The sequence below is a fragment of the Camelina sativa genome, chromosome 14, assembly GCF_000633955.1.
Source record: "Camelina sativa cultivar DH55 chromosome 14, Cs, whole genome shotgun sequence".
NCBI classification, from domain to species: Eukaryota; Viridiplantae; Streptophyta; class Magnoliopsida; order Brassicales; family Brassicaceae; genus Camelina; species Camelina sativa.
The window spans coordinates 21,017,651-21,031,009 of NC_025698.1; the positions used below are offsets into that span (position 1 = coordinate 21,017,651).

A 13,359-nucleotide genomic window follows, 5' to 3' on the forward strand; every position below is an offset into this window, starting at 1 on the left:
AGGGCGAATCTACATGCTTGGGATGTGTTCGCAGTTTCTACAAAACTACTTCTCCAACGGATTCATTCATTCGTACTTTTGTTAAACAAATGGATGATTATTTAATTTAGTCAAGTCATAATAAGAATTAATAGTAAATGAGAAAGAAAAAAAGATACACATTAATAATAATTTAAAAGTCACAAATGGTCCCCATACGTGTGATTCGGCAGGATACTTCCCAAGAGGCATACCACTATAGGCTCTCTCCTATATAACTTCATCTCCACCAACGATGCATTTTCGTCCTCAGATCTCAATCTCACTTGCAAGAGAGAGAGAGAAAAGGCTTAGTCTTGTACAATATTCACGATTATACACTTTCTCTTTCCAACATGGCGGCCTCTGTAGATAATCGCCAATACGCTCGGCTCGAGCCAGGTTTAAACGGCGTGGTTCGTTCTTACAAACCTCCTGTTCCGGGCCGGTCCGATTCCCCTAAGGCAAACCAGAACCAAACCATCAACCAAACCGTGTTCTTGAAACCAGCGACGGTTCATGACGATGACGAAGACGTGTCGAGCGAAGACGAGAACGAGACTCACAACAGCAACGCCGTGTACTACAAGGAGATGATACGCAAATCCAACAGCGAGCTTGAGCCGTCGATCTTGGACCTGAGAGACGAATACACGGCTGATAGCTGGATCGAACGTAACCCTTCCATGGTCCGTCTCACAGGGAAACATCCCTTTAACTCCGAGGCGCCTCTTAACCGTTTAATGCATCACGGGTTTATCACCCCTGTCCCCTTGCACTACGTCCGTAACCACGGCCATGTCCCTAAGGCCAAATGGGCCGAATGGACGGTCGAAGTGACCGGATTCGTCAAACGGCCCATGAAATTCACCATGGACCAGCTCGTCTCCGAGTTCGCTTACCGAGAGTTCGCCGCGACGCTGGTTTGCGCGGGGAACCGCCGTAAGGAGCAGAACATGGTGAAGAAGTCAAAGGGATTCAACTGGGGATCCGCCGGGGTTTCCACCTCCGTCTGGCGCGGTGTCCCTCTCTGCGACGTATTGCGTCGCTGTGGGATCTTTAGCCGGAAAGGCGGCGCTCTCAACGTATGCTTTGAAGGGTCGGAGGATCTCCCAGGTGGCGCCGGAACTAACGGTTCGAAATACGGAACGAGCATCAAGAAGGAGTATGCCATGGATCCATCAAGAGATATCATTTTGGCATATATGCAAAACGGAGAGTACCTAACACCAGACCACGGGTTTCCGGTTCGGATCGTAATCCCCGGTTTCATCGGTGGTCGGATGGTTAAATGGTTGAAACGGATTATTGTCACAACTCAAGAATCCGACAATTTCTACCATTTCAAGGACAACAGAGTTCTACCTTCTCAAGTAGATGCCGAACTCGCCGACGAAGAAGGTACACACACACAAATCTTTTTGCTTCAAGAATATTAATATAATCTTTGCAAACTTAAATATAGTCTTTTCAATAATTAGTTTTATAGCAATCGCATTGAAATGAACTAAACGACATGTTTAAAAGTTTCCGAACCTATAGGAGAAAAACAAAAACAAAAAAAAAAATCATACTACGATTAAACAATGAAAAACTAAATGTTGGTGGATGATGTCAGCTTCAGTTATTTATATAATTAAATTTATTTATTTTATTTTTTGGTGATTAAATATAAATTGAAATTAATTTTTCCAGGCTGGTGGTATAAGCCGGAGTACATAATCAACGAGCTAAACATAAACTCCGTGATTACGACGCCTTGTCACGAGGAGATTCTTCCCATCAACGCTTTCACCACCCAAAGACCTTACACTTTAAAGGGTTACGCATATTCCGGTACTTTTTTCTTTTAAAAGTTTGTAAAAATAATAAATATATTTAATACTGGGAAGAGTTGATAATAATAAATAGAAAAATCTTTATATACAAAACAGGAGGTGGAAAGAAAGTGACCCGTGTAGAGGTGACAGTGGATGGTGGAGAAACATGGAACGTATGTGAACTTGACCATCAAGAGAAGCCGAACAAGTATGGGAAATTCTGGTGTTGGTGTTTCTGGTCACTTGAGGTTGAGGTTTTGGACCTGCTTAGTGCCAAAGAGATCGCTGTCCGTGCATGGGACGAGACTCTCAACACGCAGCCCGAGAAAATGATATGGAATCTCATGGGGATGATGAATAACTGTTGGTTCAGAGTGAAGACCAACGTTTGCAAGCCTCACAAGGGTGAGATCGGGATCGTGTTCGAGCATCCAACGCTTCCGGGCAATGAATCTGGTGGATGGATGGCCAAGGAACGTCACCTCGAGAAATCCGCGGACGCGCCTCCTACTCTCAAGAAATCCGTTTCGACACCGTTTTTTAACACAACTGCGAAGATGTACTCGACGTCGGAGGTCAAGAAGCATAACTCTGCTGATTCTTGCTGGATCATTGTTCATGGACATATTTATGACTGTACCCGCTTCCTCAATGACCATCCCGGTGGTTCGGATTCGATCTTGATCAATGCTGGTACGGATTGTACAGAGGAGTTTGATGCCATTCACTCTGATAAAGCCAAGAAGATGCTTGAGGATTACCGCATTGGAGAGCTCATTACCACTGGTTATTCCTCTGACTCTTCCTCGCCCAACAACTCTGTTCATGGTTCGTCCGCTGTGTTCTCCTTGCTGGCTCCCATTGGAGAGGCGGCTCCGGTTAGGAACCTTGCTTTGGTTAACCCCCGGGCTAAAGTCCCGGTTCAACTCGTCGAAAAGACTTCCATTTCTCATGATGTTCGTAAATTCCGGTTTGCTTTACCCGTTGAGGACATGGTTCTTGGTTTACCGGTTGGTAAGCACATTTTCCTCTGCGCCACCATTAATGATAAGCTCTGCCTCAGGGCTTACACACCGAGCAGCACCGTTGATGTGGTTGGCTACTTCGAACTTGTGGTCAAGATTTACTTTGGTGGTGTCCACCCAAGATTCCCTAATGGCGGGCTCATGTCGCAGTACTTAGACTCGTTACCTATAGGGTCAACTCTGGAGATCAAAGGACCATTGGGTCATGTTGAGTATCTAGGCAAGGGTAATTTCACGGTTCACGGTAAACCGAAGTTTGCTGAGAAATTGGCAATGTTGGCAGGCGGAACCGGTATAACCCCGATTTACCAAATTATCCAAGCCATTCTGAAAGATCCAGAGGATGAGACTGAGATGTATGTTATTTATGCTAACCGGACTGAGGAAGATATTCTCCTAAGGGAGGAATTGGATAGTTGGGCAGAGGTGTATGCGGACCAGCTAAAGGTTTGGTACGTAGTGGAATCAGCAAAGGAAGATTGGGCTTACAGTACCGGTTTTATCTCCGAGGCGATTATGCGAGAGCATATCCCTGATGGATTAGATGGCTCAGCCCTTGCCATGGCTTGTGGACCACCACCGATGATTCAGTTTGCGGTTCAGCCGAATTTGAAGAAGATGCAATATAACATCAAGGAAGATTTCTTGATATTCTAATCCTAAAGCCAAAGATATTTCAAAAGTCAAAATGTTAGGTGGTCAAAAAAGCCAAGTTGTTATTTATAGAGTCTAAATAAGTATGATAGATTTGTTTTGTATATAAATGTTGGTTTCTTTAAAGTTTTCAATTGGGAAATATAATTTTCCGTTGTATTCACGACCGATGTTTTTTTTACAATAAAAAAAAAATATATTTCAAAATTTTCTGGTTATTGTTCCTCAAATATTCTGTGCTTACTCAAACATTGAGAATCATCATTTTCGCATGTCTTTGTCGTTAAAAGAAAAAAAAAGTTTCTACAGCTATTAGACAGTAAGGTACAAAAATCACCAACGATTATTTTCAAAAAGAATAAAGCCAAAGGGAGTATTTTCCTGTTTGTGCAAGTTGAAACCAAACTCCTCCATTAGTTCCTATATTAGTCTTCACCACATATATAAGTATGAAAGATTAGCTAGAGGGAGTGCATTTACTTTTTTTTTTTTTCATTTGTTTTTAATCACCAATAAGACATAAGTAATCTCTCTTCTGATTGGGTGAACTTGTAAATTTAGAAGATTCTTCCTTTTTGGTTGATTAGTTGAACTTTAATATCAATGTGGATATATGTTTCTAGCACCCAAACTCTTCCATTACAGCACCCAAAATACACGATTAGAACCATAATACAGCATCATGAGTTATTTTATAAGTTTTTTAAATGAACATCTAAAATTATATATCTCAACTCGATACAACATATAAGAATTTGATGACAACATCACCAGTTATGTTTTAAGTTAAGCATTGTCATTAAAAAAAATCTTATAAATATCGACGAGTAAAAAAAACTGATTTTGGTTCAAACTATTAGTATGTTTTCGATTTATTGAATAATGGAAGCTTGGAATACTATCAACGAACGACGACAGCAAAATAATACTTCCGATGGATTGATAATGCATTTCATGATTTTATGGACGTTTAAAAAAAAAAACCAATATTGGATATCTCCAATTCCTCTTGCCCACAAAAAAATAAAAATCTCTAATTCCGGAGGATCTCATGTAGAACTGGTCTAGTATTATTTTCCTTAGTGATGCACATGAACTGGAGATTAATGTTTTATTCTTTATTTATTTATTTACAAATTGAGAAGTTGTTATTTTTCCTAAACTTGAATATACAAAACCATTAAAATGAATATATATATATATATATATATATATATATATTCTACATACAATTTGTATTTAAATAAGCACCACATCTTAAGGAACTAAATAAACTCCCCTAAACTCAGGAGAAAATATTTTTAAAAATTGATGAGAAAACTAGTTACTTTCTCAAGTTTAAATTAGTAAACAAGACTAATAGTTTGGATTCAAATTTAAATAAGATAACTGAATATGACATAAAATTTGTTTAATCCCTAGCAAGTTGCTAGCTTTTGAAATGAATAAAAAAGGCTAGGACGCTAAGAATATTTCAAATCAATCTTTATATAAAATAGAAAAATTCACAATCTTTCATGCTTGGTCGTCGCATTAAATTTTTTGGGTTTAAAATAATGTATTTCACCTGAGCTTTTTTTGGTTTATGATCGAGTTAATTTCGTTACATCATCCTAAGAATAAGTTATAAATGATTCTGACCTTTCGTTTTCAGGTGAAATTAATCGATTAAAGAAGTTAGGTATCGTGAATCTTTTGTTGGTAACGAGAGAGGGGAACTTCACTTATTGGTCGATCTACTGTGATGCAAAATGTAAAGTAACCAAATAATATTATTAAGAATATGTACGATTTGTTGTATGTGGATATTTTAACTAGAAGAGAAGCCTTCGTCGGACTGAGATTCGACAGAACTCAAATAGTTTTTTTCCTAACAATTGAACTAACAACACATATTGTTGTATAATATTCGTCTGTACGTATACCTTACAACTGTATTTTTGTGTGTGTAAAAGTCTAAATATATATAAGCACAAATATTATAATTTGTTAGCAAGTAATGTTCACTTGCGATAAAAAAAAACTAACGTTTGCCAAGTAACAGCATGTAATTTCACTTAGACGATTATATTATTTGTTGTAAATATTGCTTTTTTTCCCTTGGATTCTATATGTATAGATGTCTCATATAGAACAACTATGTAATCAGATTCAAGTTAATATAGTTAGGTTATGAAAAAAAAAGCGCAGATTTGGCATGATATTGTGAACAAAGTAAAATTCGCATGATATTCCAAATTTAGCAAACATAAATTCAACAAGTCATCCATAACTCTTAATGTTCAATTCCTAGATAAAAATAAAACTAGTTAACCGTCTTTTTTTAAAAAAAAATATAATATTTAGTATTTATATGAAGTATATATATTGGGATATATAGACAACTTAAATTCATTCAACATGATATCAAATGAAGGGTATATATAAGGCGACAAAATTGGACCATTGAAGTAGTGCATCTTTACGTACCACGCTGATGTTGCTCCATCCATGCATTGGCAGCATTCCTAGTCCTTTCGAAATATCTCATACGTTCACAACTTTAGTAATTCAATCCATGAACTTTTCACTTTGTGAATCAATCCATGAACTTCATCAGAAGAAATCTTTTCACTATGTGAAAAAATAAAAAGGAATTTCACATTAACGAAATCTAGACCCGGAATAATTAATCTTTTACAAAGTAAATATTTTCTGGTTGCTAAAGTTGACATTCACTAGTAATATATATATATATATATATATATATTTTTGTCACTAGTAACTTAAGAGAGCCAAACGTTTTAATAATATATGAAACTGTAAAAACAAAGTTGGTCGTGGCCGCCACATGCCATAGCCATGCAAAAGTATCACGTGACCACGTGTTGGTTAAACGTGTGGACCCAACATGCTCCCGAACTAAGTAGCTTGTTTGGCTCCGCGTCGCAAGGTCACACGACCTCACCCGTTATGGCGAGCCAAACCCGACCGGCTTTACCGGGTCGTACCCACCTGGATGTCGGACCCGCCGCGTCTCGTCTGCTGCTTGGTGTTTGGAAAGGCCGCGACTTTTTTTGTTTGTTCTTTTATATATAAATTTGGAGACCCCTAAATATTGTATGAACCTCATCACATTTTTTTTTGTCCTCGTCCAATAATACAGAATTACAGATCAAAACGAATACAACTTGTTACTTATTTTATTGTGTCCTATTCAACAGGTTTCTATACTCCTCACATTTATTAAGATAATCTACCAATTTGACAAAAAATTTCTTAGATTGAATACTTATTTATGTGAAATATCTTTTGTTTCCAACTGAAAATAACATGTGGGAGCAAACCGAACTAAAGGAAACATATCACTATATAGTTGCATTTTTTCGCTTGAATAAAATTCTAATTTTTTATATTTGTTCATTGATGAATCATCCACAAAATACAATAGAACAAATATTTATCGCCTTTGAATGAATTCAAAATACGGCACTATTAGATCGGTACAAAGAAAACATAAACTGCATAAAAGTGGTAAGTATGATAATGATCATAGCACCGACCGAGTGTTTTATACGCAAAGAACTAATTAACATATATAGAAACATGATTTGAAATCTTTAAAACTTCTTTCTATCAGCATATATTGTGATAAGCCAATTGTGTTGGGCAGCTGTAATGGCGCAAGAGACTTGTGGAGTTAGTTAAAGCTCAATTTGATTTTCCTTTCATTTTCTGTATATTCAATCATTTTCAACATCTCTTCTTCTTCTTTTTTTTTCTTTTTTTTCTTTTTTTTTTATCGACTTTCAATCTGACGAATTATTTTAATTATCATTAAGAAGGACAAAAAGAATGCGTAACATCGCATACGAACAATATAATTAAATTATAAGGGGTTGCAAAAACAGAGAAACTCTTTCCATCCTGCAGTATATTTTTATTTTTAAACAAAGATGCATTAAGTTTCGCATATAGAAGTATTTCTAGTAATAAAATATAATTTGTTAATACCCCAAACTAATAATACCAGTAGGCCACACCACATGTTCGTAAATTTTTAACAACTTGTAAATATATAATTAAAATATACATAAAAATTTAACTGAAATTTATTTCTGTCATCGTTTTAACAAAAATTTAACTTATATCTTAAATAGCCGAATTAATAAAACTTAGCTAATTTATTTAAAAATCAACAAAAATTATAGAATTTAAATGACAATATAAAAATTTATGCTTTTGATTCCAAACTTAAAAGTTCGTTTTTTTAAAATATTTTTTTCCATATTTGTTGATGGGATTTTCAAGAATTAAAAGAAATATGATTTGTAGTATGAAAATAATTACAACACGGTTCCAAAGACATTTGATCGAACTTTACATATAAATATATTATATATGGGTGTGATATCTCATATTTATTTTAAATAAACTTAAAGTTTAAGTATTTAAATTTTAAAGTTGGATATAGTTAGTTCAGCTGAACAGTTTAATTTTATCATATATATAGTAAATTTTAAATTTTTAAAACAGTTTTAAAAATTGTGATTGATATATCTATGTTTAATAAAAGATTAAAATTATAAATATTTAAACATATTTAAAGTTTTTAAATACATAGACAGCACTAATTTGACTCGATATTACTAAAAACATTTTAAATATTAATTTAATATTTAATATGAATTAAATCCTTTTATTATTTTTAACAATACTAGTATAAGATATATCGTAAATCGTGATTAGTTACTATTAATAATTTTTAACCATCTAATATTTCTAATATATACTATAAAAGTTGGCTAACTCTCTCCATTTGAGTGACATGTCAGCAGTGGAGAGAGTGCCATCTGTCTATCATCATTAAAAGTAAACAAACCTAAAATAAAAAGAATATGAAACATCTTATGTCTTTATATATATATATATATCCCAAAAACAGTTTCAATATTCACATAAGAGATTTAGAGAGGCTTAGAACATGTCCCAAGAAAGTACATGCATCACCAAAAGATGAAAGGGCACGAGGAGTGAATCAAAGAGCCACTTCTTCCTCTTGGCGTAAACCATGAATGTATCGTTTTAGGCACTATAATTTCGTCAGTATTTTGAAGAGTTGTAGTAATAATCGAGATATTTCTTAATAATATAGAAAAATTCATGAAAGTTTGTCCCAAAAGAAATAAAATTTTATATATGATGAAGATTGGGGTTTTCTTCACTATCAAATGGAAGATAATTGAATTAAACTGTTGAATGTTAGTTAGAAAAATACAGAGACAAAGAAGAAGGAGGTTTTCATATTCTAATATTTAGAAGTTGTCAAAAAGAAAATTAAATGAAATTATTATTACAAAAAAAATTAAGAGTTATATTCAAGAAATAGAAGAGCTAACATAAAAGAAAACTGTCTATCTTAATTATATCTATTAAAGAGTTAGCCAAGCTGTAATTCTTGATAAAAGAAAATATTAGTGTTTCATAGTATACAATTGAGAAGCTTAAATATGAAGTTATCTAAATACTTACGCTACTTTTGAATGAATATAAAATTTATTCAACCAAAAACCTCTTTGTTACAAAATATGCATACTTAGATCAAGCTTTCATTTGAAATATTTCTTTAGAAGTTTTAAACAAGAATTATAGAATGTTTAAATCTCTCAAAATAAAGTTGTTCATCCATATATCTAATAATTCAATTACAAAATAAGAAAACCTATTTAAAGTATTAAAAAAAATCAATGTCAAAAATATATTTTTCAAAATTTCAACAATTAAAAAACCAAAAATAAATAAAAAAGAATAAATTACTAGCACAATTGTTAAAAAAATGGTAAAGTATAAGTCTGCACATAACGCATATATTCATCTAATGTATTTGATACTTGAAGAACAATTAATTCCATGATAGGACATATCTAGTTATACTACCTACTAATACTTTTTAAACAGGCAGCTTTACTAAAATTTTATTAAAGATAATTTAGTTTTAAATATCAAGTGGATCATATATATGTATTCATAATTTCATATATTTGCCGTATTAGCAATTTTCTTTGATACTATACATAACTATATATATACTGGTTTGACATGTCACTTTTGTCAAGCGGCTAAACTCATAGGCTCTTAATTAAAAAAATAAATTAGAAAATACGTTTTAAATTTGTTCTTAGATTCCTTGACGCATTATAGATCATTTTTATTATTAGTTTATTTTACTTGAAATTCTTTTAAAAAATATTATAGTCTTTCTCCACTACAACAAAGAGATGATTTGAAATACATATATGTAATAGACCTATTTTATTTCACAAGTTGTAATTAAGAGAAATCATTTTTTAATAATCAATAATTATCATAAACTAAAAAGTTACTAGTATAATTTTTAAAATATATAATAATTTTATACTAATAAATATTTTTAAAAACCTCAATTCTTTTTTCGGTTAAAACCTCAACTTCTTTAATGGAACTTTTACTTGATTTAAAGATATAAGATAATTTATATAAATTTTAAAAACAAGTTGACCCTTTTTTTTACTACATTAATAAACAGTGATCTCATGCTCACTAAAACCTATATTCCAATAATATTATGAAACAAATAATTAGCAACCTAACATGGTTCTAATGACCCAACTTTAGCAACATAATAGAAGCCAATCACCAATCAATCGAGCCACTAGAATATTTTCCTCGTTATTGCCTCAATTCCACAATCACACTTTGCCTTCACCTGCACCACAATACAAAATAGATGCGTAAGTATTTTCATAAATATTTAGTGAGGCAATCCTCCCATCTACTAGATTATACACATAAACAATAAGATATTCAAACAATAAACAACAACCACAATAAAACTAGGAACAAACAAACAAGACAAGTCAGCCACATGCTGAGTGTTGGTGTCGACCATTACTGGTCACCTGGTGTCGACCAACACTGGTAACATGATATCGACCGATACCTCACCTCGACAACTTGAAAACCATAGCAGTGTCGACCGACACCTCCACATGGTCGTTGTTCGACAATTGCCAAAGCAATCATTTAGTTAACATCTTGGTGTCGACCGACACACACCTTGTGTTGATTGACACTGACCCCATAACCATGTTCTCCTTGAAACTGAAGGTCTCATCTCCGCCTTCCACCACCTCCAATGCAGCCACGGCTCGCCCATACGCCACCACAACCCATAAGGACCACAAATCACACAGAACAAGCAAGGAATATCAATCACACACATCACATGACACACAGAGATCTTACCTTAAATAAGACATGGTCATGCACTCACATTTGCAATACAGAGAGAAATATATCACACACGACCAGAGACAGCACCACATCAAGCTTCTAACACGTTCACAACCTCAGATTTTCAACCACAGGAACAGATCTCTCAAGAACAGGCTCAGAACTTCTCCATGAACTCTCTGGAAGCTTTTTCTCTTTTGCGGAAGGGAAAAACAACTAAACCAAGTCAAGAGCGTCGAAACCCCAAAACGCAATAAAACAAACGTTTTGATTTTAAGTTGGCCTGAAGAGAAGTTGGTGGTGTTGACTAACACCACTTGTTGTCGGTCGATACCCACCCTCAAAATATAATTTTTGAACCGTGAGTGTTACAATTTCAAAGCTGCCCAAACATTATAATAAAAGAAATATCCGCATGTGGCATCGAATTTTGGAGAAAAAAATTAAAAGCATATATTATTAATGTTGTTATATAGTTTATTCTTAGTGAAATTATATAAATATGGGAAGATGGATTTATATAGTGTTATATATGTTACAACGTTGAAAACTCAAATATAAAGAGAATTTAGAAACAAAATATGGGCTCATCTACAATCTAATTTTAATCATGGACTTATCATATGTTAATTAATTAATTAAAAAAACAAGATACATATACTGATATACGTTAATTAAACAGTTAGAGTTACAAATAGATTTTTGCTAGCTTTATCTTTCGTTGTTAATCGTGATCTTTTGAATCTAGAGTTACAAATATTACAGTGGCTAACTTTTATTTCAACGTTTTTTTTGATCAAACTGTTCTGTCAAAGTATCAAGTTGAAATTAATTATAATTTAGTTTCTACTTCTATTTACTTTGTTTTGGTTAAATATTGTTTACCCAGCTTTTTCTAAAATTACAAGTAATCATCATAATTTGTAACCTTATTCTTCGTAAAATTGTTAACCAAGCTTCAAAAAATAATAAGGTTTAGAAACTAATATTTTGTTTTAGTTTGTTTGTTTATTATTTTTGTTATATGATAATGGTACTTATTTTTGTAGATTTTTATGTTTTGTTTAAACCGAGACATTTCATTTTTGATCTCTTCTGGCATTCATTAACCTTCGCACGACTATGTACATAATTAGGGTCCGAATGGTAACCACGGATTTAGTAGTGCGGGACAAAAAATTTGCTAGTGCGGTACGGTTCAACTGCGGTATGTGCGGGACAAATGTATTTGCGGGACAAGTGCGGTTATTCCAAAATAAGCGGTACAAAATAATGTTTGATTAGTGAAAAACAATTGACAGTGCAGATTTCATATTATTTTATTAATAACTAGTATAAGTATATATTTTTATTTGTCTTTTATTAGCAAATATATATTTTAATTTTTGAATTTAAAATACCAAAAGTTATTTCAAATTAATTTTTAATATACATATTTATTATTGAATCAGTTACTAGTTATTTCAAAACCATTATCAAGCTCTTTGATTTACATATCTATTCATAATATCAATCTTTAGTTCCAAATTGGTTTAACTAACAATAATATCATAAATTATATTATAACTTTTTAAAACAACATTTGAGTTATATATTTTTTTTGTTTGTATAAAAGACTTATTGAAAATAAGTCAAAAATCATTATCTATAATACAACGAGACTCCTGGGTTTGGGACATATGATATATTTAATTATATATTATTGATATAAAATTTATAAAGTACATAACTAATTCCAATCTATTTACAAATTGCATAACTTTTTCTAATCTATATACAATTTGATTAAGAATATAAGTTATAACTTTAATAAATATATGAATTATGTAAATTATTTTTGTTGGATAAAAATTATAAAAATAATATCTAATTTTTAAATAAATAATATGATGTTCAATTCAAATTTCTTAAACTAAATAAATACAATTTTAAAAATTTGTAATTTTGTAATAACAATAATAATTTAACTACAAAATATATTACTTTGGGATAACGATAGTTGCTCATTGCTATCTTGTGAGGAGAAGAAAAAAAATTAAAAGAAAGGGAGAGAGAGAACGATGAGAGAGAGAATATTTGTTTGTGTAATCGTTTCTCTTCTTTCTTTTTTTATATACATAATTTTTATTATTTATTAATTATTCTCTATTATTTACAAGGTGCAGATTTGTTGGACCGCTGGGTTTTGTTCAGATTGCAAAACTGAAGTGCGTTATTCTATCCCTAGTACATTATTGTTGTATTGAAATCCGCAAATAATTTACTTTTTAAAAAACTAAAAACGTACATTAAAAAATATTAACTATAAATGATAATTCATTAGCGTTTTTATATTTTTTGTTTGAAATAGGCACTCACCCACGTACCCAATCAACACCTTAAACTAGAATCCTCAATCTTTCAAAAAAAAAAGAAAAAGACACGTCAACTATTTAACATTTGACTATGTAAAAATCGTGTATGAAAAGCATGGATACATGATAATTTGTGTCAACGCTAAAATAATATATATATTTTTTGTTTTGTTTTATATGAAAATGGAAAAAGGGAAAAAGGCACCACGCTCTACGTTATCATTTTTTAGGCTCCAC

General features: G+C 32.4%; 2 protein-coding genes across 2 annotated transcripts in view; both read left to right on the forward strand.

Annotated features, from left to right (window-relative positions):
* LOC104743831 (nitrate reductase [NADH] 2-like) overlaps positions 1-333 on the forward strand; it is a 6,788-nt gene extending 6,455 nt beyond the window's left edge. Inside the window, exon 4 of the mRNA XM_010464873.2 lies at positions 213-333. Within this exon, the coding sequence (XP_010463175.1) occupies positions 213-333 (121 nt within the window). The remainder of the gene's footprint in view (positions 1-212) is intronic.
* LOC104742100 (nitrate reductase [NADH] 2) lies at positions 270-3,694 on the forward strand. The gene is made up of 3 exons (XM_010463066.2): positions 270-1,419; positions 1,714-1,854; positions 1,953-3,694. The coding sequence occupies exons 1-3, from the start codon at positions 375-377 to the stop codon at positions 3,518-3,520; spliced, it is 2,754 nt and encodes a 917-aa protein (XP_010461368.1). The 5' UTR covers positions 270-374; the 3' UTR covers positions 3,521-3,694.

Bases quoted from the DNA above. Each gene is read 5' to 3' on its own strand.
- LOC104742100 (XM_010463066.2), top strand. From the start codon at position 375: ATGGCGGCCTCTGTAGATAATCGCCAATACGCTCGGCTCGAGCCAGGT. The intron at 1,420-1,713 runs GTACACACACAC...TAATTTTTCCAG, and splicing joins CGAACTCGCCGACGAAGAAG to GCTGGTGGTATAAGCCGGAG. The intron at 1,855-1,952 runs GTACTTTTTTCT...TATACAAAACAG, and splicing joins AAAGGGTTACGCATATTCCG to GAGGTGGAAAGAAAGTGACC.